At 43.3% G+C, this 27,738-nt stretch overlaps 2 protein-coding genes across 2 annotated transcripts; one reads left to right on the top strand and one right to left on the bottom strand.

Annotated features, from left to right (window-relative positions):
* Window positions 1-505: 505 nt before the first annotated feature.
* Window positions 506-12,151, top strand: adra1aa (adrenoceptor alpha 1Aa; the record flags this gene model as incomplete). The annotated part of the gene is made up of 2 exons (XM_080500156.1): window positions 506-1,403; window positions 11,598-12,151. 2 exons carry the CDS (start codon window positions 506-508, stop codon window positions 12,149-12,151), a joined length of 1,452 nt encoding a protein of 483 aa, XP_080356282.1.
* A 2,755-nt stretch (window positions 12,152-14,906) lies between these two features.
* dpysl2a (dihydropyrimidinase like 2a) lies at window positions 14,907-27,080 on the bottom strand (the record flags this gene model as incomplete). The annotated part of the gene is made up of 14 exons (XM_080499498.1): window positions 14,907-17,090; window positions 17,191-17,383; window positions 18,554-18,733; window positions 19,275-19,445; window positions 19,531-19,672; window positions 20,216-20,372; window positions 20,469-20,589; window positions 20,669-20,737; window positions 20,822-20,902; window positions 21,437-21,498; window positions 21,735-21,899; window positions 22,076-22,260; window positions 22,610-22,698; window positions 27,039-27,080. The coding sequence occupies 14 exons, from the start codon at window positions 27,078-27,080 to the stop codon at window positions 16,999-17,001; spliced, it is 1,749 nt and encodes a 582-aa protein (XP_080355624.1). The 3' UTR covers window positions 14,907-16,998.
* Between the last annotated feature and the right edge of the window lie 658 nt (window positions 27,081-27,738).

Genomic DNA, 27,738 nt, shown 5'->3' with positions numbered 1-27,738 from the left:
TCCCCCCTGAAAAGTGGCTTACCGTTCTCATTTTCATAAAACTTGAACTTCTGGGCCCAAGCTACAGATTTCATTCCAGAGAACATGCAGAGACTCCCTAGAATTGCGCAAACCCCCATCTGTCTACTCCCTCTATAATGCATGTAGTGTTTTGTAGCAGCTGCATAATAACAGTTTTAACATCAGAAACATTTCCAAGATGGATTACCTGATTTCAGCACTGTAGGTTCCATCTGCATATATTATACTTCTTCCTGGGTGTTTCTGCATGTCTCTTGTTGTTTTAGTTTCCTTGATGCACTGCCAAAGTAATGGCTCATTTACAGAAGGCATCATCATTTAAATTATATTTTGACAAGACCGACTTATTATGACCATTATTCTAATGGCTTATCTGAGAAAGCCCTGATGTCCCGTTTTCCACTGTAGCGGAACAAGACCGGCGTGTTTCAGTCGGTCTTTGCTGCGCCGGACAGTGTCGAGTCTCTGGGTGGTTTTGAAGCTGATGGTTCCTGTGCTGGACATGATGACCCCGGCCCCACTCACACAGAACTGCTCCAACTGCAGCCACGCTTTAGTCCCAGAGCTCAACGTGGTGAAGGCTGTGACGCTGGGCCTGGTGCTCGGCGTCTTCATCGTGTTCGGAATCGTGGGGAACATCCTGGTAATCCTCTCGGTGGTCTGTCATCGACACCTGCGGACGGTCACGCATTATTTCATCGTGAATTTGGCCGTGGCCGACTTGATGCTGAGCTCCATGGTGCTGCCCTTCTCCGCAATATTGGAGATCCTGGATCGTTGGGTGTTTGGACGGGTCTTCTGTAATGTTTGGGCAGCTGTGGACGTGCTCTGCTGCACGGCCTCCATCATGAGCCTGTGCGTGATCTCCGTAGACCGCTACATCGGCGTCAGCTACCCTCTGCGGTACCCGGCGATAATGACCAAACGGAGAGCTCTTTTGGCCGTGATGCTGCTCTGGGTGCTGTCCGTCATCATTTCCATCGGACCCCTCTTCGGCTGGAAGGAGCCGGCGCCGGAGGACGAGTCCATCTGTAAGATCACTGAGGAGCCAGGCTACGCCATCTTCTCCGCGGTGGGCTCCTTCTATCTCCCTCTGGCCATCATACTGGTCATGTACTGTCGGGTTTACGTGGTGGCTCACAGGGAAAGCCTGGGCCTGAGGGAGGGCCACAAGACGGAGAAGTCGGACTCAGAGCGGGTGATACTCAGGATACACCGAGGCAACACCACCGTATCGGAGGACGAGGCCCTCCGCAGCCGCACTCACTTCGCCCTGCGACTGCTCAAGTTCTCGCGTGAGAAGAAGGCCGCCAAGACTTTGGGCATTGTGGTGGGCTGCTTCGTTCTGTGCTGGCTGCCGTTTTTCCTGGTCCTACCCATCGGTGAGTATCGTCGTGTTCATCTGCCGTGTAATTACTAATCTCTTGTGTGCGTCACCGTGAAGCCTTCAGCGTTTGTCCATTGCACAGCAACAATCAATACTATTTCAATCAGTGCAGTCTGTTTCATAGGCGGTGAGCCAGTGGGTGCTCCGGAGCTCCAGCACTCACTGGGGGATAGCCCATCGGAAAAAAAAAAAGGAAGCAGCAAAACTGCATTTTTAAAATGAACAAAACATATTTTGAAAGATGTTGGCCGGGTATCGAATCCGGTTCTCCTGTGCAGGAATTTCACCAGTGAACCACCAAAGCCTCAATGTAAAATGGATTCTTTCAGAGCTTTTAGGGTTTTATATAATGGATTATTAGAAAACAGGAAAAGGGGTTAGGGTTAGGTTAGGGTTTTACAAAATCCCTTTGTAAAATTAGATGTTCAGAAGCAATAAGCAGCCTTAAATAGTCAGAAATATGTGATTTGTATATGATGGTAGATTTTTCATATCATTTGGATGTGGACAAAAATAAAAATCGGCACCTTTGATGTCTTTAATTATTTTGCTTTAAATACAAATTTTAACTGTTTTGGAAATTAAGAGGGCCTCACAAAGACAGTAATGAATAAAGATCAGTTAACATGCATCACTACTGAAGGTGTGCGCATACACTTTACACAAGTTTAAAATAAATGCATGATAACAGAAAGAAGAACAATATGAAAAAAGATGAAGACAATAAGTTCGGCATGTGAAAAGTGATTACATTATTGAGGGCATGCGCACACACTTAACATATATTTGCATATTTACACAGGTATTTGGTCTGAATCCAAATAGGAATTAGTGTCAATTTTCTTGCATATCTCTGTATGCATTTGTATTGTTGCACAAATGTTGAAAGAGAGTTTCAGACTCCCACAGGGTGAGCAGCAAGTGAGAAATCATGAATATATGAATGTAGGATCCATTTCTGGTCGAGCAATCATCCCGTCATCACATGTCAAGTAAAACGGAGCTCGTGAAAGTCGTGCAGAAGCTGCCAGACAAGGTCTCAAACTTAGTTGAGGACCAGCAGATATGAGCAAAGGCTCATTTGAGGAATAAATTGAGGAATGTTTGAGACCTGCAAAGACTCCGAGAAAGTTGTGTGACAGTCATAACAAAGGACTACGACTCACTGTAACATCTTTGAGCTTCGGTCTACTGCTAAATGTGTCTTCACCACAACCCCAGCAGCCTTATAATGAACCTCTGTAACAAGAGGTAGAATGTACAGCAGTTAAGTACAACTAATTTCACAAGAAACTACCAAAAAAGAAAAAAGAAATGCACTATTGATAATTGTTCTTTTAAAAAAAATGTAGGGATCCAAGAATTCGGTTATTTATATACACCAACAGGTTTGGATCTTCATTCAAATGACTTCAATAAGGTCGTTCGTTCATCTTTTGTATGGATTAATCTAATCAGGTTACCAGTCCACCACAGGGAAAACACAGACGTCTATACATACTCAAGTTTCCACCTCCAGAAAAATGTTTTGTAATTTACGGGGATTATCCAGACATGGAGAATGTGCAAACTCTACATAGATCCAGAAAACGTGGACTCTAACCTGGAATAATCTCACTGTGGGGCAGCAATAATAACCACCAGGCAACCACAACACACTCAGATGGTTTCAATTGTATTTAAAGTAACATCATTGTTAAATAACACTCGTACAAGCGCGAGCTCCTTCAAAACAATGTATTGATAAGTCATTACTCCTCCACCTGGCTGTAACTCCTGCTCTTTAAACCATTCCCCTCACTGTGACCTCATCAAACAGTCGTCTGACATGAAAACACAATGCTGACGCTTGACGTCTTGACTCAGATTTCACAACAGTAATAGACAGTTTCCCCTCTATTCTAGTATTCTTCGCTACATGTTGCGACTCAATTGTCAAAATTATAAGCCGGATTGTTGTTTTTTTAGTTGTTTGTTTGTTTGTTTTTAAACCTAAACATGTTTGATCACCAACCGGTACAAACAAGTCCGCTCGGCTTTAGAGTGCTATTTATCTTCCACATTAATTAGTTTTACAGATATACCCATTGATTTATCCTGCTGTCAGGTTTTTGAGTGCTGGCAAATGTAATCGTTGGATAACGTTAATTTAATTGCTCGGCTGTGGGCGGGCCACGCTCAAGCATTTGACCCAGGCGCGTGGCTTCTTGTGCGGCGTAGTAAATGCTTGGGCTCGGCCAGGTAGACGCTCTATAAATAGGCTCTATAAATCTTTCAGGTCGCTGACATCCTCCACTGCTCCCCTGTCTGTAAACAAAAGCACTGAGACTCAGACCAGCGTGTATTTCTGCCGCCGACCCTCGGATGAGGTGTCAAGCTATTTCTCATCTTCTGCCTTTTCTCCCCCGTCTGCGTCCCGTTTGTGACTCACTTCATCACAATGCCGGTCCTTCAGCGGCAGATAAAGCCGTCAGACTGAGGTGGTGTTCCCCTTCAAGAGCAAGCCGCTTTGATGAAGACGGGCTCGAAAGGAAGTCATCGCTCAGCTTGCCAGCCTCGCACGCTCCATTGGTTGTTGTCAATATTGTGAGAAAGGAATCTGACCCAAGTAGCCATTAGATATAGCAGAACCCTCACAAATCCTGCAGGGTTTTGGTTTATTCCATGCTCTCATGCTTGTAAATATAGCAGCTACCGACGGGCTGAGTACTTTCCAGGCTGGAAAACGAGGAGAAGCCTCGGCTTACCAGCGCTCCCCTACTAATACTGGCACCGGTGTGCATACCGCTGCCATATAAGTCAGACGATGAGAGAATTAGCAGCCAACCACAAACCAGCGGTCCAGTTTTGATATGAAGTCCTGGACGACTTTAATCGTTGGTATAAATATTCTGTTTTTAGGGAAGAAACTGAAAATGAGGGGCGACATTCATTAAGGCCAATAATCTTTAAAGGTGAGTTGTCAGGCTCTGTATGTATTTGTGGATTGCCTCCCTCTCTCCTTGACATTTTGAGTGTCCTTCTCGACGCTGTAATGGAGTGTAAAGCAAACAGGCCATTGCTAATTTAAAGAATAACTTCACAGGGTGCCCCCATGACATAAGATGTTAAGACACTGACCGTGAGCTGGACTGCCTCTAGTTAACATTATCTGTCGTCACTGTAGTTCCATCAGCATCTTCTACTGTCTGGAGGAGGTTTTGTACGTCAACAGCGAAGTCTCAAGTACAGGGTTTGTTGGTTTCTTGTGCCTTAGAGGAGCATTAAGAGTTCAGCGACTTTCTGAAGCTGCATTATTTATCCATTCTGACCCAGACTGGCTTTGCAGGAGGATGAAGACCAACCAAGCAGGGTGCACAATGAAAAGGGCAAATACTTCCAGCTCAGAGCCACCATGACCAAACAATCATGTCTGGGTGGAAGCCTGAGCCCACTCAAGCCCTTCACCAGGTGTCACCCGTGGTAATGAACTCACAGATAGACTTAGTGAGTTCCCCTGAGCTCCATCGACCTCGGTAATCAAATACAAGATCTCTGCTGTGGCTCCAAGCCCGAAAACTTTACCGTTTGGTTCGCTCACTTCTTGTTTTCAGCAGTAAGCAGCTATTTGTACTGTGGACTGGGTGGAAACTCATACATCAAGTGGAGTGAATACTTGACTTAGTAATCAATAACTGACCTCCGACACAACTTCCACTGCACACCGTTGATGCTACATGTCTGTATGTGACTCAACTGATGCTGCTATTCAACCATTTCATTCCAAGCATCCACACTACTCCACAATACCTTTTGTGAAAACGAACATTGTCCACACAGTTACAAATACATTGTGTTTTAGCAGTGGTGGTTTATTTGGCCCTTTTACTGATTTCATCTGAGAACAGGGCTTCTTATAAGTATAGACCAAAGGTGTCAATCTCACTTTAGTTCAGGCCACATGCAAAATCACCCTTGTCGATCTTGAGAAGGTTTGACTAGTATAATGACACATAATCGCCCATAAATACAGGCTTTTACTACATTTCCTTTTGTTGGAGAGTGAAGAGTGTGTTATGAAAAAGTTGACATTTAATGTGATATCTTTGATCAAATCCTGAAGAAGATTACATTGGAAAAGAAAATATATATAGGGTTATATAGTTAAGGTATTTTAACAGCGGGTTAACAACAATAATTGTATGCATTAAAAACCTTTAAATATTTTATATCTCATTTCATATTTTACATACTGTGTCCTATATCTTTAATCCATATCATAAATATGAATCAATATATATGTGATAATTCTGTATTATCCATGTATATATATCTACCAATATAGATTTTTTTTGTAAGATCCTTGATTTGAAGAAATCTGTTTTTGTTTTATGTTTGACAATTGACGGCCAAAACAAATCAATAAATCCAGTCAATGTAGTTGCAAAAACAGTTGTAGCTCACCAACAACAAGGTGTTGTGCAGGAAGCTGACATTTTCAGCCAAACAGCAAGAACATCTGTTTGATTCAGAGCCGCAACCTTTTATGGCCAAAAGGAGTCTTTTTAGTCATTTTCAACCAAATCAAATGTAACGAGAGCTGAGAAACACTTTCAACCTCAGTAATGACACTATCACAGCTCTGAAAGCCATATATGTACTTTGATGTATGTGTCTTATGTTGTATTTATAGTTTTGGATGGTCGACATTTCATTATATTTTCAGCTGTTGTTATACCTGATTAAAGAGGTTTAAAACCTTCTTTTTCAGGGATTTCTTACACATTTCTCACATTTTAGCTGTTTTGATCGGTTTTGTGTGTTTTTACTGCCATTTTTATTTTTTTTTTCCCAAAATGTTCAAAGTTGGTTTTGCAGTGTTTTCAACCAATTTCTTGTAGTTTTAGCCACACACCACCTTTTTTTAATCTTTTTTATTTCTCTAAAAGTTTAATGTCCTTTTGAAAATGACCGTGTGGGTAAATGAAACAGGATCAAACATTTATTTAGGTATAATTTCATGAAAGCTTAATAGAGCCACTACAGAAGGACCTACAGAGTTGCAGACTCCTGTTCCAGCAGCTGTTTGTTCTGATTGACCAGGCTGTATTTGAGCATTTTCGTATTTTTGGATCCAAGCTACTGGGAGACACTGCCATGCACCTTCCCCTGGATATGTGATATGTGTTCTCTGACATGTTTAAATTAATACAAAAAATGAGCAAAAAAAGTTTTTGTAAAAATGCTACTTGATCAAGAACTGCAAAATGTAACATGAGCAAATATACATAAGTGTGTGGGCCAAGTATTTCCAACATGCCAATTCCGTGTCAGTTTAGATCATGGTTAATACGTTTTAATTGGAGAGTAAAATACATATTTATTTCTATTTTATTAGATGTTTTGGAAGTGGATTTTTTTTTAATGAAAACATTATGGTGAATTCAACAAGGACAGATCAAAACCTAAAAACGATGTAATCATGTAAAACAACAATATCAGGCAATAATTAAAAATAATTTACCATTTGCACATAAAAGGTGGTGAACCATTTCACTTCGAGAGAGTTCCTGATTATAGTTGTATCGACCCTGACACAACCATTTTTAAGCAAAAATCAAGAAGTTGGAATATAACCTCATATTTATGTTTATCCTTGAATCAGGATTTAGTTTTTCAGTTTTTGAATCTATATTTTGAGTATTTTAACAACTACATGAAACAGTCTTTGTCGCAAACGGACTGCATTTCATATCATCATATAACACGTTTTGAAGAGGGTTCTGTAACTTTGCTGACCTTAACACAATCAATCAATCAATCAATCAATCAATCAATCAACCAATCAACATTTATTGGCAGCTCCATTTACAACACTCAAGGTGACCAAAGTGGTTTCCAGTAAAATATGATGGTAAAATGAGAATAAATGGAATTAAAAGTGAACAATACTAAAACATACAGTATCAACAATAAATATAAAATGAAATAACACCATATTACCGAGTAACAAAAACCAGACTAAATAAATAGGTTTTGAGCCTGGATTTAAAGAAGCCAAAGTCGGTGAAGGTGGGCAGTTTGATCGAGAGTCTGGTGCCAGCGACTGAGAAACCCTGATGATCTCCTCAGTGTTTATATCTGGCTCTGCGTACGTCCAGCAGGAGCTGGTTCGTGAACCTTAAACCCCTTTCAATGTTCTGATAGATGAGGAGGGGCGAGGCCGTCAAGGGCTTTAAAGACAAAGAGCAAAATCTTAAAATTGATCCAATAACAAACTGGGAGCCAGTGGAGGGAGAAGAGGACACCGTTGTGAGATTTACAAAAAAACAGGCTGCAGCATTTTGCACCAATTGGAGGCGACAGAGGGTTGACTGGGAGACACAGTGTGTATCAATAGTCAATTCCTGAGCTGATAAAAGCATGAATTGTCCTTTCAAGGTCGGTGCCATTTAAAAAAAAAAAAAAAAAGGCTTTTCTTCAGTTAAAATACCAAGTTTGTTAAAACTGTTTATTGAATTTAAAACTGCTCTCAAAAATCACTTCCATATTCTTCTCGGGCTGCTTTAGCTTCGAGGATGAAGACTTGGAATACACAGGACTATTATCACCAAATAAAATGTACTTTGTTTTATCCTCTTTCAACTTTTTTCCCCCCGACGTCGTTATGCACTTTGAGCAGTGCAGACTCCGCGCCGGGTCTTGATCTGCACCCAGACTGAAATCGTTCAATAACAGTTGTTTTCCAAGAACAATTGCATAAAAACAATTTTCTCAAGTGCCTCTGAGTTAAAAGGCAAGTTGAAAACATTATCAAGATGTCTTTTTTTTTTTTTTTTTTTTTTTTTAGTGGGGTCTCACAACAGCATGTTTAAAAGAATTTGGGGGACACATCCTGAGCTGAGGCAAGTCTTCATTAAATCCAGGAGAGAAGGTCCGACAGTACAAAACACCTTCCAGCAGTTTAGTGGGAAAAACATCCAAGGGGCAACTCGTTCTTCTCACAGAAGTTGAAGTTGCAGTGCCACTGATGCTTCATTGATTTTAAACAACAATACATCCATGCAACAGCCTCTATTTTCACTGTATAAACAGGATCTACCAGGGCTGCTGGATATAATAGAATTGTTCTTTTTGCTGCAGCTGGGGATAAAGTGTATGAGCTGTACAGACACAGGCACAACATAATTTGCTCTCTAACTCGCACTCTTTTTTTGTCCTATTCATCCCGACATCATCATCCTATTTTTATCAAAGCCTCCAGGTAACTGTGTGCAACAGCTTTGTCCAATAAAGCATTTCACGAGACAGCTTCTCTCGCTCCTCCTCTGCAAGTAGACGGCGGATAGGTAGATGTAGTGCAGCTACAGAGCAAGTCAGCCATTTAATTATATTAACGTTTCGCTGGCAGCCACGGAATATGTGACGAGTCGCCGACATTTACGGTGACAAACAGGCCCTGCATGTAATGTGCCTGTTAAGCCATTGCCTTTTGAATCCTCATTTAAGATCCCACTCACATCCTCCGCCCTGAACGCTTCGTCTCATCAAAAAGCAGCGCGAACTACAACAAGCAGCTGTCGTACAATGCTTAACCTTGACAGCAAAGAAGTGGTCTCACGAGCAAACTGCCATAGGTTGATCTAAATAAGTGATTTTGCTCCCCAGTTACAGATCAAGTGTTCATATGAAAAGCACACTGATGGAGAGGACACTCAGTGGAAATATATAGATTACTTGAGCCTCACTAAAACATGGCTCCGGGTCAGTTTGGCTCTTCAGTCCAGACTGAAATATTTCAGCAACTGTTGGATGGACTGTCATAAAGTTTGTGCCCAGGGTCGATTGTGGCGATTGTTAAGATCCAGAGATTTCTTTTTCTCCACAGCCCCAAGCCACTCAACACCTCCTGTCCTCCTCCCCACCAGTTGTGTTGTCGAGGCCACATAGAGATGAGACTTTAAAACTGAAGGCAGCGTGGCTTCAGATGAGACGAGAGCGAGTCCCACGCTGGGGAGGAAATGCTAATTAATCAAAATACGAACAAATAAAACTCCTCAATCTGACCTGGAAGAGTCACTATTCATCAAAAACTGAACACGTCAAGGTCCAACAGAGGTAGGATGATGACGACTTTATCCAAAATACTTAAACCAGCGTTCGTTGAATCTCTTCTGAGTGAGACTTGAACAGAGGTCCATCAGGCGAATAGTGTTTGTTCAGTGTAGAAAGAAGTTTGACATCGTCCCAGTCATCCATGTGTACATGTGGCATTTTTTACAGAGTGCACATTCAACTGTGTGTATTTTCCTTGTGGCCCAGGTGGTAAAAATCTTACAAAAGAAGATTTGATTGACATTTCCTCCCAGACATCCACAGCTTCTTCACCTCGCTAACCTTTATGGAGTATTTTTGAAGTTAGGCAGGGAGAGGGTGCGACGTTATTAAAACTAACAAAGAAAGGATTGAACTTGATAGTTGTACTTGTAGGAAGATTTTCAATCATGAGTGAGACGATTGAGAGGAAGTTTTGAAGGGTGAGTTGGGGGTTTTTGAAACGGGGGGAAAAGTAAAAACTTGGGAAAGACAAACAATATTTAAAATGTGGATTACACAGAGGGGGACCTGAAGAACCACAGACCTGCTCACTAGTGAATTAGATTCACAGCAATATTTATATGGACATTAATGATTCCTAGAGGGGGAACCTTAATAACATAATACCGATTAGGAATTTGTCACTATATGTTGCAGGTCTTGTCAGCTAGTAAATGAACAGTTGTGAAATTGGCTCAGGAATGATTCCATTAAAGAAAAAGGTGTTTTGGGTGCTCTTATAAGGAGATCTCATCTCTGTTTCCAAGTCAGTAATTAATTACAGTTACTGGTTACTTCTTTAAACAGTAGGAGCTTCTTTAATGACAAAGAAAGTACATTTCGAATGCTCATTTTGGAGGTGAATCATGTGATCCTCATGTTGGATGTGGCACACGCTTTGCACCAGGAATCCTTCCTGAATCTCAGGGATCAAGGGGTTTGATCAAGGAGCCATAGTAGTGACCCATCTCCATTGATATATGAACCAGCAAGTAAAGTACAATTACTTTTAATAGTTACTGTACATAAAATACATGTGCATCCCTCTCTCAGACCTGTCCTGATATTGCTGTCTTATAGACGAGCCTGGTTAGTGTAATGTCTGATTCAGCTGAACATGGATACTTCAGTCAGAGGAAGATGCCATCAAATCTGGTCATTTGTGATTCTTTAAAAAAAAAAAAAAAAATCATTTGGAAACTAAAAACAATGAAATTAAAACATGCAAACAGAACCGCAAGATTTTCCTAAACCTCACTAATGCTATTAGAGATGCCAATGCATTGCAGGTCATGTGGATAAGTTCTAATATTAATGTTATTTATAGTCAGACACCTTTTATGTTGCTGTCAGGAAGGTGGAGTTGAATGATGATGCACAGTGAAATGGACTTCAATAGTAGAGCTACTTTGTCCTGGAGGGAAGAATAACTTGTGGTAATGAAAAAAATAAAATAAACAGCAACCGAGAGACAGCAGCTCTGCCGCTCATAAATAATGAAAGCAGTGATGGGCTGTGGATTTCACACCTTGGCCTTCAACAGTGTCCTGCCGGAATTTATCAACCTCATTATGACAACAAGGCTTTTGAAACCATCAATAATATATAGAAACAGAGTGCCACAGCACAGGCTATATCAAATAATGAGAATGAACACCATTACTAAAGTGAGAAACACAATTTACACAATTCAAGTTTCCTTTGATTGCAGCCACCACAACACCATATTCATATTCAGCAAAAGAGTCAATATTAACATGATGAAATGACAAAACTATTAAGAAAAGTGAATTAAATGCATTTTACCCATCAAAGTGGTCTTAAGATAACTTCATCTCGACTTCATCTTATTGTGGCTTATGCCATCATGAACAGTGCAGCCAGTGTTAAATGATCTTCTACCTGTGGCACTGGAAAATCTGATTTAAAAAAAAAGCCACAGAAATATGTTCAAACAGGGCGCAGTGAGACAAACGGTACAAATAGAGGTGATTCCTAAAAACACAAACTTGAATAAATCCACCGTTCCGTCACACTTTGTGTCCCAGCTCCACATTTAAATCTGTTTTCAGTTGATTTCTGACACAAAGCGTGTGTTTTAATTCCACCACAGGTTCCATGTTCCCTGCATACAGACCCTCGGACACCGTCTTCAAGATCTCCTTCTGGCTGGGTTACTTCAACAGCTGCATCAACCCCATCATCTACCCGTGCTCCAACCAGGAGTTCAAGAAAGCCTTCCAGAGTTTACTGGGAGTTCACTGTCTGCGGACGCCCCCCAGACTTCACCACCACCACCTGGGCGCAGGTCAGAGTCAGACACAGGGTCACGGCGCGCCCCTCACGCTGGGCCTCGACAGCAGGGGGCCTCCCTGTCGACTCAGCCCGTCCTCCTCCGTCGCCCTGTCCAGGACTCCTTCCTCCAGGGACAGCAGGGAGTGGAAGGTGTTTTCCGGAGGCCCCACGGACGGACCTGGACCGGCCCAAACAAGTCGAGCCAAAGTGGCCAAGCTCTGCAATAAAAGCTTCCAGCGGACCTGCTGCTGCTTCCTCGGCACGGGTTCCCCCGCCGAGGAGTCGAACGGTGGCCAGCCCCCTCCCGTCGGGAACCTTCCCACCATCAAAATCCACCAAATGTCTCTGTCGGAAAAAGGCGAGCCCGTATAACCTCCGTAATCCTCCATCCATTAGTTACGACTCCTCTTCCAAGGTCGCAGATGAGACTATGACTCCTTTATCTGGGATAATATCACATGCACTGTGTTGGAAATGTGGCTGCTTTAAAATGGATATTTCCAACATCTCTGTGTTTTTCTTTTTTTTTTTTTTAATGGATGTGAATTTATCAAAAATGATGTCTCTTATATTTTAAGAAGAGGGCTTTCCAGGTTTCTAAACAGCAATTGCAGAATGCAGCTGCGTGGACATGAAAATATGTTTTTGGAGTACACGCTGAAGCACTCCCCCATAAAGTGGACCAAAAAAACAACAAAAAAAGCAAATGATTTCCAAATGTTTACATATTTTATATTACAGAACTGTTTAAAGGTACCAAACTGTAAATATCAGAGTTTTTTTTTTTTTTTTTTTAATATATTGCATGATGTCACCAATCGTTTTCAAAATTGCTGTTCAGTGGTGCTCCCTGTTATCTCAAAATATCTGCCGAATGCTGTTCCTATTGTGAAACTGTTGTTTGTGTACAGCTCTGTACACGCCAAACCCAACGGATCTCTGTGTCGCATACAATAAATTTGTATGAAAATGTTCCCAAGACAAGAAGGGATTCACAAGGACATCGTGGTGCTTCTTTTTTTTTTTTGTTGGTGTGTATTTGCTTTGTGCCCTCCTTTGTTTTGCTTTGACTGACTAAATATACCCCCCCCCCCCCCCAACTTCATCCGTCCACATTCCCACAATATCATGCACCCCTGAGCTGTGCCAGATGGATGTCTTAATATACTTCTGTGGAATTTTTAATGACCTTGTGGTTGCTGGCCTCAATCTTGACCGGCCCCCAAGCCTCTTAAAAAAAAAAAAAGAGAAAGAAAGAAATTCACCAGATTTAGCGATGTCAAGATAAGTCATACAAAGTCTCTGACATTCTTCTCTCAGGCCGCGTACTCCTCGTGTGTCCTTTTTAGTCAGCATCCGGTCAGGGAGCGCACAGTCCTCACTGTGACGGCATCGCGCCGTGGTGAGAAAAACCCGAGTGTTGCTTAGTGCAACTCCGCTGCTGCAAAGTGTTTGTTTGTGAAGAGGCCTCAAAGGGCAAGAGGACAACTCCTGCCAACCGTATCGATTGATGTCCCCCCACCCCCCCTTCCCTCCCACCGGCTTCTTTCTCTTTCCGATGCTCTCCCGTTCTGAGCGGAGGGAGTAGGAGATGCAACATGCCCGGTTCAAGGACATCTCACACCCCCTCCACCCTTTTTCTCTCTCTAAGTTCAGTCCAGAGTGCAGGTCCTGCGTCCACGTTGTCATTGCCTGGCATGTCCGTGAACCTGTAAATCACACCGTCGCTGCACAGATGCCATCAGGACAAAAAGCCACCGGCTCCAGCTCCAACCTGCAGATGGTACAGATGACCTAATTCACCCCCTCCCTCTGTAATTTCTCTTTATAGACAGCGGTGGGATCACGAGCAAATCCTCAGCCAACAAATACCTTTATAAAGATATATCAGGTTCCAAATGCAGGAGCAATTATGAATACCGTAATTAGATCTGCAGCCTCGCTTGAGTCGGATGCAGAAAAACCTCTCCTTTGTTTCTTCTGAGGCCAACCGTTGTCATCCAGAAGATTAGTTCGATGTATTCATGGATAAATTGTCAGCGATTGTATAATCTACATGTATTCTCCGTGCTGTTTCACAGAACATTTGTTCTGATGAATGTAAATTACTCAGGCGTGAGCCTGTTGATTCGAAAGGGGGGTAAATTTAATGAACGAAGGTTCCCCCGTCACTACTAAGGTGGAAGATAGTACGGCCATGACAGATCAATTCCACAAGGTATTGTGGTCTTATAATAGCAGTGCCCGTCCCTCACTGGATTGAAAGCCGAGCAAGTGCTAGTGGTGACTCATGTTTGCACATTTCTCCCAAGAGGGCTTAGCCTGAAAAACTCTTCCTGATGGTTTCTCTCTCTCTCTCTCTCTCTCTCTCATCAGTTGGCTGAAGATGTTGACATTATAGGATTCCCCCTCTCCGGTTTAATCAGTGCGCTCATCATGTTAAGCCCTAATTGGACAACTGTCAAGCAGCCAGGGGGGCTTCACTCCAACTAATCACAGAAGTTTGTGTTGATGTGTGCATTCAGTGTGACGTCGCTCAGTTCATTTTCACTGGAAGCATCTCACCCCCCCCACACACACACACACCCCCGTGGGCGAAGTCTCCACAGAGCTGGAACGTCAGAACGCCGCCCCGAGGCCGAGACCGAGCGCCACGACTCTGTGCCTCCACCTGGTGTCTCACCGCCTGTCTGCATTCACCCCATCTGTTGCAGGCATGTTGGTGTGACTCAACTGAACAGTAGATAAACACGTTCCAAGTTTAACTTTCAGACTGAAGTTAAACGGCACAAACACTGTTCTGTTCCTGTGGAAGTAATTGTATTTAAGAGGCCGGAGCCAATCTGAGCTCACGTCGGGCTGAAACGGCAGGGAACACGCTGTGCAGGTCACCAGCTCATCTTCACACCCGTCTTCATAACACCGTGTTCAGAAGAGAACCGCACACACACACACTCAGGCACAACATGCAAAGAAAGAGTCGCTGCCATTGGTTTCATTTTCAATATTTTAATCCACTTAAGTCAACACAGATAGGGTCGAATGCTGACAGGACCGATGACCCCCCCACCCCCCCCTCCAAAAAAAAAATTGAATTTAAATAAATAAAACCCCTGGCATCCTACAAAACATACATGAGCAAGAGTATCACACCATATGTGGAGGAGGGGAAAACGACAGTGCTCGATATTACAACTCAATAACCACCACCAAGAAAGTTCGTCAAAAGTTAACCACTTCACGTTATAGCTCGGCATACAAAACCTACACTTTACAAGGCAATGAGGAAGAGACGATCCAGTGTGTTGGGGGTACGGTTGCGTGGCGCTGATGATTAACAGCCTGCTTTGTAGTTTGGCGACCGCAGATACGACCTGGAGCGATCTGGTGCGGACCGTGTTGGGAAGATCGATGAAGGTAAGGGTAGAAAAAAAACAAACCCAACTAATAAACTCCTATTTTCCTGGTAATTCAGTCACAACACGAACACCAATAACAGTGGACACATCTTTATCGTCATCAGCAGCACACTGTGGGGGGGGGATCTCATATACATACAGCTTTTTTTTCCTTCTTTTTTTAAATCGATCAGGTCTCAAAATGTTCACTTCTTTGAGGAGCCTTCATAGATACAGTGTGCTATCAATATCTTACAGAACAGGCAGGCAAGTAGTTCAACACGTATTCGAAAAAAACATACAGACAAATTCAATACAAATCAGAAGTTGCAAGCTCACGTACACTTTTACCATTTGGATTGTTACAGGTGCAAAACAAATTTGGTGAACTCTGGGGGGGGGGTGACTCTACCCTGGCTGCTGTTAGCGTGAAGCTAACGCGCCTGCTGAGTGGATGCAGACATCACCAATGTGTATGCAGCAATAATTATTTAGCACCAGGTGCAGAGAGGCTGTCAGAGAGCCTCGCGACAAGCGCCTTAATGTAGTGTCGCAGCTCCGTCCTGAGCGTCACACACATTAGGGCTTGTACTTGGAAGCCTGTTTGCCTCGACAGCCTTTCGACGAGCGTGAGTAAGAAAACACAGTGGTGAAATGGGAGAAAAAGGCTCAACGAAAATGTGCTTCTCCCCACTCCCGGTGTCACGGCGAGGATAAATGAACGCTTCAACTCTTAATATACCCTTTTCTTTTCCTTTCAGTGCAGTCAGCGCTTTCCAAAGCAACTTAAACGATGTCAAACGGGACAAACAAACAAAAAAAACATTGATCGAAAACAAAAAAGTGCAACTAGAACACAAAAAGGAAGACATAGGTGAAAAGTTCATCTGAATACCTAAAACAAAAAGTCAAATACTGCAAACCGGCGTTAAAAGAATGGAGACTATTTCCCATCGTCACAGCTTTTTTTTATAAAGAGTCCCTTTACGTTACCGTGCCGACAATACAGGAACGTTTCTGTATTAACAAACAGCACAGCTACAGTTGGAGCAATAGTGGCTTTACTTTCAGCTAACGGTGGAAGTCTAACGCCACCGCCGACACATTCTAACATCTGAGGAATGAACAGCGCAAGAAGAACGACGACACGACTGCTGGTATTCAAACCAGCGGTTTTCAAAGTGCGGGGATCAGCAGAGGGAAACGTGACTCCAGTCCTCTGGTTAACTAACTTCAGTTTTTTGAGACCTAAAGTGGTGAAACCAGTCAGACTTTGTCCGGATATTGAGGTGAGACGCTCCACTTGGTCGACCGAGGCAGAGAGAGGGGAAATGGATCTTAGCTCACTTGTTCAAAAAGTAAAACAGCAACTCGGTCTTATTCTCCAACACTTGAAAACCTCTGGCTTAAAAACTCTTGCTCATAAAACGAACTGCTTGTGAACCACGACAGCAACTAAACGGCTCAAGAATGCTACAGTTAAAAAAAAAAAAAAAATTTACACAAAAATGTAAACGAATTAATGTCGACAATAAACAAACTGGGTGGAAAAAACAGCAACAAATAAAAAAAAAAAAAAGTTGTTTTAATCCACTCAATCCTTTCTAGATGTGGAAATATGGCAGGAATTATGAAAACAGTAGTGCTTTTTTTTCTTCTTTTTTTTTCCCTGGTAAGATGAGGTGATGTGGTGGAAGTGTGTGTGTGTGCGTGTGGGTACGAATACATGGAGTGGGGATGCAGGCGGAGGCCGAGGCGATGAGGGATGTGATGCGATGTGGTCTGGACTGGCCTCTGGTGCCCCGCGGCGCCCTGCAGAGATCAACCCAGGCTGGTGATGTTGGCCTTTCCACCAGGGGGCGCCACGATGCGTTGAGTGTTGCGACGGGGAACGTTGTCGTCGACTTGGGCACCTGTGCAACAACGCATTTCATCTCAACGTCCAGTCAAGACACAGGGATTGGAAACCGTTGGGGAATTAAAAAAAAAAAGAAGAAGTGCACAGTCGCTCACCGGACAGACTGAAGCCCGACTGGTGGAGGTTGCGAACCGGCTGCGGCGCGGCCTGCTGCTGCTGCTGCTGCTGCTGCTGCTTGGCGGGGGAGGTCTTCACCGAGGAGACCGTGGTCGTCACTTTAGGAGCCACCGTCACCTCGCACACGGGCCCGTCGTACAGGCCCCGGGGGACGCCTCGCAGCTCCGTCAGCTGAAAACACAAACCACATCAGGAGAACACAAGCAGGCGACGCTCACCTGTTCGGGCTTCTCCAACTTAGAAAACACAAAGAAACTCACAAGGAGCCTCCTCTGAGACATGTTGGAGCTCAGTAGCTGCTAAAGAGCACGGATGAGTTTTGACATAACGAAACGCAGATTGTCAAAGTGAGTTTGTCCCATTGCGTAACAACTGCCAAGATGTTGATGAATTCGTACCAAAAGGCCTGTGAAGCCATGACCCCGGGGGTACGTGACTTCAATTAATCGCAGCTTTTAAGAGTTTAGGCTTCAAGCCACTTCAAAGCCAAAGAGGATTTTTTTCCCCCCAAACGTGACCGACATCTTCAATAGCCGGTCACGCAATGTGCGCTGCAACCTCCGTATCAGAAGCCGGCTTTGTTCTTTGGTAGAATGGAGACGTATGACATTAGACAAGGTGTTACAGGAAGAAGAAACCAGTTAAAGTAGATGGAGAGACGTTCAGATTCCAACACATTTTAATGATCACTTGGTGCTGCTGATCAGGATTGGGAATATAATTGAGCTCACTGACACACTACTGCAAAGTTTTATTTGATGTAGTTTCTAAAGTGATTATAAAAGTAGCCAGAAAAAAACTAAACCCCATAGCAAGGATTTGAACTTAACACTTTCTTGGGAGTGGTGCGACACTGCTAACCACCCCTCAATGTGGTTTATCAAACTTACTTTTTCTTTTTCAAATTTAAAAATGTAATGTAAATGTAAACACTGGAGTCATGCAAGACCAAAGAAAATATTTGTCTAAAATCACCTAATTCCAGGACGTCCAAGTATCCTTTGTACTGTGTACCAAATAAAGTGACAGTATGGAAAATCAATATGGAAAACATGAGTCAATGATTTGCATAAAGGCAAATATTTTCACAATAAAACTTAAGTCAGAATGACAGGTTGCCAAATGACGTAACAGGCTACAGTTTTTCATTTCCACAATGTACTTTTCAAGCCTTTGTCCCAATTGTTCCGACTTAAAAGTGAAAAAAGAAAAGCCGATACGTTTCATGAAATGATGAAACAATCCCGCTTTCATCTTTACATATTGTTCTCTGAGCTCAATTGGAAACAATAAGGGTTTAGCATTCAAAATGAAAAACAAAACAAAACAAAGGGAACCTACCCTGCTGCGAGCCTTTATCCTCTTGTACACGTTGTCAGGGAACGGTTTACGGCTGACGTAGCGGCCGCAGCCCTCTGTGGTGTGAAGGCTGCCCTCTTCCAGCACAATCTTCCCCTGGCTGATGACCACCAGAGGACCTCCACGCACTTCTGTCCCCTCAAAGATGTTGTACTCCACCGCCTGCGAGGAGGGGGCGGGCCAAATCAAGCATGAGAAATGTATTCGGAATGAGGAAATCGAAGGTTTGAAGTGATCTCTGCCTGGTTATCATGCTGCGATACGCAGTACAATCCGTCAGACCAGGTGTGTCAAACTTTTGAGTTTCAGAGCAGAGAAGATGAGTGCATTCTGAAAATGTACGTTGGGAAATATTTCAAATGTTGTTTTTAAAGATTTTTTTTTCCAGAAAAAAAGACATACAACTTAAAAATATCCAGACATCTGCTGCTGTTCTGACTGTCAGCGCTGCCTCGCGTTCTTCTCTCTTAGTTAACCACTACTGCCCCCAATGGCCAAATTCAGAACAGCACTTACTTTAATTTTAAAAAATTGCTGTTAATGTGTTGGGTTTTTTTTTTACTTTTCGCAACCTGCGGGCCAGATTAAACTCTCCTGGAAGCTGGATCTGGCCTGCAGGCCCAATGTTAGACACGCCTACGTAGGATACATAAATGAGAAAAGTGTGGATTGGGAGTCACGGCAGACTGAGGAAGCCTCTGACCAAGTTGTGGCTCTTGGCCGAGATGATCTTGGTGATGTCTGGGTCCCACAACACCAGGTCGGCATCAGAGCCCACTGCGATACGGCCTTTTCTGGGATACAGGTTGAAGATCTTGGCCGCGTTCGTGCTGGTCACCGACACAAACTGGTTCTCGTCCATCTTGCCAGTCACCTTTTGGAATAAGACAGCCAATCACCGGCTGGCCAGTAAAGGTGGGTCTTTATTAATGTGAGCCAGTGGGTTCATTGAAACTCACCACACATTTGTCCCAGATCAGGGACATCCTCTCCTCGGTGCCGTTTGTGCCCTCTGGAATCATGGTGAAGTTATCTTTGCCCACCGCACGCTGGGAAGTCTGGAAAGTGCAGTGAGCACTGCCAGTCACCTGCAAGTCCCCACTGGACGAGAGAAAAACAAATGTTTGATTCGCGACTTTTGGCAATCTAATGTCATTTAAAGCAACAACCCTGTAATATAACCTACTATTGTATGATTATATAGTCAGAAGTATAATTATATTTTCTTCATCTTCATTGTTGAGGTTGAAAGCGTTGAAACGCGTTCCTAAAATTCTAAAAATGTTAAAGCCTCCCAGTGTGCCCCTGTGTAGTTCAGTGTCACATCGTCATGACTACAATGACATGAATTAATGTCATTTTCAGAGGGAAGAATAGTCATTATGAAAGAATGGGAGTAAGTTCTGCTGCCAGAGTGTGGGAAAAGTGGGTTTTATTTTAGAAATGGAATGAAGTGCACAGATCAGAGGACATATCAGGGTTAAGGAATTAAAAAAACAAACCCTGCAGCAAAAAAGAAGCAAACATAAGAGTAGAGAAGGATCACTGATCCCCCATTGCTTCAGATTAATGCGAGATGACGTTCAAATGTTTGTTTGTGTTCAAAGTGTTTGTTGTATTCACACACGGCAACAGAGGACCTACCATGACAACAGAGAGTTGAGGTAGTCGGGGGTGGTGGGATCCGGACTGAGTGGTGGCGAGGTGACGAACGCCGCTGCCTTCGCCCAATTCTTGCTCCAGTAATGGCTGCCGTCGGTGCCCAGGCTGGCAGATATGGGCTCTCCGTAAACCACCGCGCCTGCGGGAGGAGACAAGTGGATGTCAACAAGACAGAATGAGCTTCTAGTGCACTTTCAGGGAAGGCGTTTGAAAAAAAAAAAAAGTCTTCTATTACCTCGTTTCCTAGCGAGAGCGATGACATCAGCGGCGCTCTTGCTCATCACTTTGGTGATATAGAGTGGACAGTTGGTCTGGTTGGCGATGGTGATGGAGCGGTTTACCGCCTCGGCCTCCACCTGCAGGTGATTACAGGCAGGTGCAGGCGTCAAGTCAAAGCTCCTCCGTTCACACTGTATTCGGGTTTGGTTGTTTTACCTCCTCTGGGCGACTCAGCACGTGGCCTTCGGGCCCGGTGATCCCCAACTCCAGAATACGTCTTTGCTCCTGAAACATCCGCGCAAAAGGAGAACATTGTGATCCAAAATCTAAATACTTAGTTTAAACTGCTTTAACCAGCAGAACTGTTACCTCTGCAATAATGTCTCCATTCTCGGCATGCACCTGTGCGATGGCACCGAGATCCCTGATGACACTAAACACCTCGTAGATCTATAACAAAACGCACACAATGTTCATGCTGTGGAGCTTTTGTCTGCTCTAAGAACATATGAATGCCTGAAAACATATGCTGTGAACGGAGGCTGTGATATCCATGCTCTATTGATTCACATGAGAATTATTATTGTATTATTATTATAAAGCCACAAGATTTCCCCATGTGGCAGTGTATTGCATTGCGTTATATATATATGAAGAATAAGCAACAGCCGTCATCATTATAGGTGTAACTTGTTAAAAAAAAAAAGTAACTAAAGCACACAGACTGAGTCAGAGAAAGCAAAGCAGAAATCTGATCATTACAGCCCCGCCTGTTGGCGCAGTGTGTAACTGCATTTCCAACAATCATTACTTTTTAGTGCATTTCTAACATTTATTTTGTTTTGTTTATTTTATTTTATTTTTTCCCTACATCGATTATCTATAAGTAATGTGTAAGTACTTCACTCTCGGTCAATATAATCTCCAAAGGAGGCTGCGAGACATGTATCAGGAAAAGGTGCACTGACAGAAAGCCAAGCATACCTCAGCGTCAGAAAGCTGGAAAACATCCTTATAAGCGAGATAGACCAGGAAAGAGTTGACGCCTGAAGGGAGAAAAACAGCCAACAAGGTGGAATAGAGAGACCAAAAGAGGAGAAACCCCACAGCCGAGGAGAAAGGTCAAATCAAAAGTTAGTTGTTTTGTTTTTTTCCCCAACTCAGTTAGTAGACGTTGACCCCGGTGCATAGTAAGAGGAAGTTATGAAGTAGAAATAACTGCTGGTTAAAGTGTGTGTGTGTGTGTGGGGGGAGCCAGAGCGAGACTATGCGGACTACATACCGTGATCCTTCACCAGGGACTCCATCTCTTCCTGAGTGCCCTTGTTCCACTCGGTGATATCCACGTGGAGGGAGTAGTCGCAGCAGGATTTGCTGTCTGCCCACTCCCTCCACTGCCTGAAGGCAGCGACCAGGCCCACGCCCGGCTCCGGCACCACATGGTCAACTACACAACGCAAACAAGACAGGTCGGCTCTCAGACGTGCAGACGGGCCGGGAAATTAAATCACACGCTTGAAGGCTCGCACATGTGGCGCGCCTTCATTTGTGCAACGGGACCAGTGTGTTTTCAAAACAGGCTGCAGACACTCGGATGGAATCCGTCGACGACGCGTCACGCACCGATCATGGTCGTGCCGCCGGCCAGAGCCGCCCGGGTGCCTTGGTAGAAGTCGTCGGCTGAGATCATGCCTCGGTCGGGCATCTGGAATCGGGTGTGCACGTCGATGCCGCCGGGCATCACCATTCTCCCATGAGCCTCGATGATCTTAACTCCTCCAGGGACGATCAGGTTGTCTCCAATTTGCCTGAATGACCAAACAATTAATTCATTAACGTACTGAATAAAAACCAGATGAGACGGACACAATTTGAATAAGAAAAATTAAGGCCTGTGTGAAATTAAATGTTATTTGTAATGTAGTACAAGTAAAACAACTTACAATAAGATCAAATGTTTCACGTCAAAGCAGGATAATAAGTTAAGAAAAGATTAAATACACAAGTGTGTGTGTGTGCAATTCGAGCATGTACACATAATATCTACACATTATGGTCAATATATATAGTACACACATACATATATTCAGTTCAGGCGGAGCTGAGCGATGAGTGACAAGCGATAAGCGGTGCAACTGATTTCAGAGCAGAACTTACTTGATGACTCCATCCTCCATGTAGATATCAGCCAAGAATGACTGATCATCGTTCACTATCTTCGCTCCTTTGACGAGGAGACGGTCGCTCTGAAAGAACAAGAAGAGCAGTTTACGTCACCTGCAATCCATTACAATGACCGGCGGCTGGGGATCAAGCAAAACAACATCCAATTGATTAACGGTGTGTCATAAAACTGCCAAATTGAGTCATTTCAAAAGGAAAATGACTTTAGCAGTGCAGAAATGGATCTTGGCCAAACTATGAAAAGTGTCGCGGAAGTTTTTGAAAGGATAATGGTCCTTAAAAGGTATAGTAGTAGACACGCCTCACAGCGAGAAGGTCCTAGCGCCCTCTGCCTGTGAGTGGGAGCCAGTAGAGTTGAAATGTTTTAAACGTGCAAGCAGGAGTGCTGCAGTTTCACTCCCAAAACAATGAGACCCAAATGCTTTTGTGGAAAAACTCTGGTGTTGACTGTGGAAAATTGCAAATGTTTGAATTTGATGTCTTCAGCCTCCAGAAAAATGATACCTAAAGCTATAAAAACTTATAATATGTGGAAACAATTGGAGTATTTCTCTCCAATGCGTCATGGATGATAGAACACATTTTATCATGATGTAAACCAGTCATATCATGCATATGCTGCTGATTTTTTGTGTGTTTTGATCTATGAATGGCCCGTTAACATTTTTTAAGGATTACATAAACAAGATGTTAACTTGATATAGATAATCTTTGTTCTGCATTTTTTTTAAATCTGAAAACATGCATATTTACTTTTATATTAGCAATGTAAATAAGCACGAGAAGCTCTTTGGCAATTTCAGTACACCACCATAAGACATATATATATATATATATATATATTTTTTTTTTTTAAACAGTTGGAGATCTGTGCTCGACATGATCTTGTCGCTCTTGAACGCATCGTATGAAGTGAGTGAGCTGCTGTTGATCAAAACGCTCGATTAAGAGCTCAGACACTCCAGTGGCACAATTAACTGCACGAGATGAAAGGAGGACATGGAAGGCCTGCCTACTTCCCCCTGCAGGCTTTCCGAGGTCTCTGAGGACAACGAGGAGGGCTAACCAAGACAAAAGTGGTTTACTGCCAGCCTCTCAGCGGGGGAATTCCGTTTTTTCCAAAGTCCAGGTTGAGGGCAGGGCATTAGGTACACAAGTCGTGGCTTTTCCCCGACATCATCGCCAGGGTCATTACTCTCCCTACACGTGGGCGATATTACCTACGGTTAGCCCTTAAATGTACTCCGGTGGTCAGCGGCTACAAATGTGAAGTTGCTACATACATTAACACTAAGTGGATTTCCTATGCGCAAAACCGACAGCAGTCCTTATCTCCCTTAAAGCAACGAGTCACTTTGTGGAGGGAGGACGACACAGTCCGCTGCTGTATAAATGGGTGTGTGCGATTAATCCGGCAAGACATAAAACTGAGCTGATTGCTAAGAAGCGAGCGTGCTTAGTGACGGGCCAGGTGTCAAGTAGTACAGACTTTTCTGGAGTTGAAAGAAGAGGCTCTTATATACCCACACAGCCGCTGCTTTACTCGGTGCACCTGATTTAATGGAAGAAAACAGTCTTTACCTCCTCCTCCTCCTCCTCCTCCTCCCGTACATCCTGCTTCCTGCTATCTTGAGCGACCCTGTGGAGTTGCTGTCCTGCATATTTCAGACGTCTTTCTGCTCCAACAACCCTGATCCAAACGAAAGGGTCACTTCTATAGAGGCAATTATGACCCATTTATAGGAAGCGTATAGAGCATTGAAAAACGGACTGCTGGAGACATGCCGATTTGGCTTCATGGTCTATATGAAGTGTAAAATTTGTGGGTTTTATCAAAACAATAAACTTGATCAAGGGGCTTATCTGATAATGAAGATAATAATTTGTGACTGCTCATTACTTGTATTGAAGAAAATATCAAGATTTTAAGCACAGCTAAACAAAATAAACAATAAAATAAGGGGGGAAAAAGTCATTGGGCTTTAATTGGACAAATGCTAATGAAATAACAGGCTCCACCTTGATAAGGTGGTCAAAGACACAGATCCTGCACATTATACTGTGAAGCAGAATTATTCAGAACCTAATCTTATTGCTTCAAGCACCTGCAGAAAGAATTGTGTGTGTGTGCGTGCGTGCGTGCGTGCGTGCAGCTGCACATTTCTAACCCTGACCACATGTGGGAGAGAACTCAAATACCTCAAATAGTGTCTGAACACAACCCAGCGAGGATACAAGCTTCTCCTCTGCACACTGCAGCCCGTGGTCACAACAGCTGTATGACGACAGCAAAGGGTTTGGAACGTTGCTGCTCATTGACCTACTTTATAGAACTGTATATCCTCAATACTGCCAGTGCTGGTGGGAAGGCTGCGTTTATAAAGCAGATCAGGCATGAGGGCAAGTGTGTTGAGCTTGTGGGTAAAATGAGCCAGTCCTTACAAATAGGTAACCGGGGGACAATCTGTGACGAAGGCATCTGGACTTCTTTCGATTTCACGGATGTAGAATTGTCAGGAAATGTTTAATAAGTGAGCGTTCTTGCCCTCTTTTTTTTTTTTTTTTTTTTTAGACATCACGATCCTCCCTTCAATATCACGGTGTGCTTACGACTGTGCTGAGATACAAATATGGAACGCTGGTAAATTTATATGATCACAGTTGTACTGCAAGAAGACATTGCCGGACTTGCTATAGTCATAGTTTTTCATCACATCAGTAATCAGTTGTTTGTCGTATTTAGAAAACAGAAGCTTTAGACTTTGGCACTCCAAAGTCCATGTATGGAAACATGAAAATGGAACCAAATTGTTTCACGGCATTTCAATATCTGCTTCACCCAAACCAGGATCGTTATGGTCTGATAAGATCCACGGAGCATCGGTCATGTCTTTGGATCATAGGAGGAAGTCACCAAACTACAGAAAACTCACATTAGCCATCATGTTTGAAGCAATAAACGTGCTTGTTATGAGGTGTCAGGGTAAACAACTGCTGCTACATGAAACGGCTTTCATCAAATATTTGAAATGACAGTTGGGAAGAGTAAAAGATGCCAGGTATAGTTGGCATACATAAAGAGCTACCTGATCTTCTATAGATTAGATCACAATCTGTAGAAGGCACAGAAATAAAGAAAACCGGAGCAAAATGGAGCTGCATGTGGATACGATTTGTTTTTCTAGAGTAAAGACACATAACAGCTGACAGAGAGCCGTATGACAAGAAATCTCACTACGTGCACGTCAAAAATCAAGTCATTTGATAAAAGATTGTTCACATACATGCGGCTTCAGATGATTTCTTGAGCATGGTCAAGGAATAGTTGCTGATTGAATCAGTAATGAAATTCAAGAATTTTTTTTTTTTCAAATTGTTGAACAATAGGTAAAAGAAATGGCCTCAACCATATATCATCCTCCTTTAGATGAGAGAACTACAGTATAGAAGATGATCCTGAAAGACCCAGCCACTCCAGCATGGACTGCTCCAACCTCTACCTTCAGGCCGGAGGTACAGATGTACAAAATGACTCCATTATTTTCTTCACACAGCCATCAGACTCCTCCCCTGCTCACTGCAGTTTGTACTCATGCAACTACACTGACAGCTGATATTGCACAGTACCTTGCACACATATGCAAAGTTTCTTTGCAGCCGTTGTAGTTAGAACAAGACATAGTTTTCATTCTATTGTATTGTTAACCATCACTTGCTTATCCCTGTCTTAGGATCTCCATGGGGGGGGGGGCAAACCCAGCAGGATACACCTCCAGAACCTCATGCTTTAGGATTGTGGGAAGAAGTCAAGAGTAATCCCATGCAAAACACAGGGAGAACCTGCAAACTCTCCACAGAAAATAGCCAAGCCTGACACACACCAGGGAGCTCAGCAATCCACCACAGTTCAGCCCAGATTAACTAAATTTTCAGGATAATCACCAAGTGAAAAACAGGTCTCGTGTTAGCAAGGTGTCTTATAATGGCCATCATATATATATGTAAAAAAAAAAAATACTAATATCATGAATCCAAAAGAAGAAGTAAAAACGAAAGCAGGAGAGAGGTGTAATAAAAAGGAGGCAGCCAGCTACACCCTGCAGGATGCTGACAGGAGGAGGACGATTCATAATGGCAGCTGAAAGAGCAAAGAGCTGCTATACGAGCCCAACACTGCATGAATCAAGTGTTGGAAGATCTTATTGCAGATCTTTTGTCTGACGATCGTCTTCCGGCTGAAGCAGCTGACAGTAAATGAAACGAGCAGCTAAACGCTGGCTAGCTTTCCCCTCTAATCCTGACGCTACATGCACGTCGGGGAAACAAAAAAAAAAAAATAATTAGAAAAGAAAAACGCCACCATGAAAGGTGCAGGTGTAATACCACCAAGCAGCATACTCACAGTAATCCGTGGGATGTTCTTCTTTCCTTGGTACCCGGACATTTTGAGGCCCCTCGGTCACGGCTCTCGGCTAACGCTCGCTAGCTCGACGCTCCAATGGCAGGAGGAATGGATGCTCCGCTTGGCGACGCCCGACTGAAGCTGCGCCCGTCCTACAAACCCCGGCGAGTGGAGAGATGATTGCACACCGTTGCCTTGCTGATACAATAATATATAGAGTTATTCGTCTTTTTTTTCCTTTTTTTTTGCTTTGGAGTCCTGCGTTTGGATTTAATGCTGGAAAAGGTCTCTGAAGACCAGAGAAGATCTAAAGAGAAGGGCCACAAAGAGGTACCGCGCATGCGCACTGCCCCGCCCTTTGCTCAGCTGTGGCTCCATGCTTCTTGTTTGATGTTTTGGGATGAATATAGTGAAAACACAACCTGTTCAATGAAACATGGACTGGTTCTCATTTATTAATGCAACGGAAGGATTCGATTATCGCTCAAAGCTTTTGACATATATGTACGTTTATTGCACCCTCCTTCATTCTGTGTTTTTTCAATTCAAGCTGGAGTCAAACCCACCTCATGTTTATCACGGTTAAACACATGCACACCAAGGGCAATTCAGAATGATCAATTTGCTTTAAATTCCAGTTTTCTAGACTATTGAAACTGGAGGAACAGGAATAATATGCAATCTGCTGTCCTACACTCCT

This window comes from Blennius ocellaris, assembly GCF_963422515.1.
Source record: "Blennius ocellaris genome assembly, chromosome: 7".
In the NCBI taxonomy this organism is placed as follows: domain Eukaryota; kingdom Metazoa; phylum Chordata; class Actinopteri; order Blenniiformes; family Blenniidae; genus Blennius; species Blennius ocellaris.
This window is presented reverse-complemented; position numbering and strand designations above follow the sequence as displayed.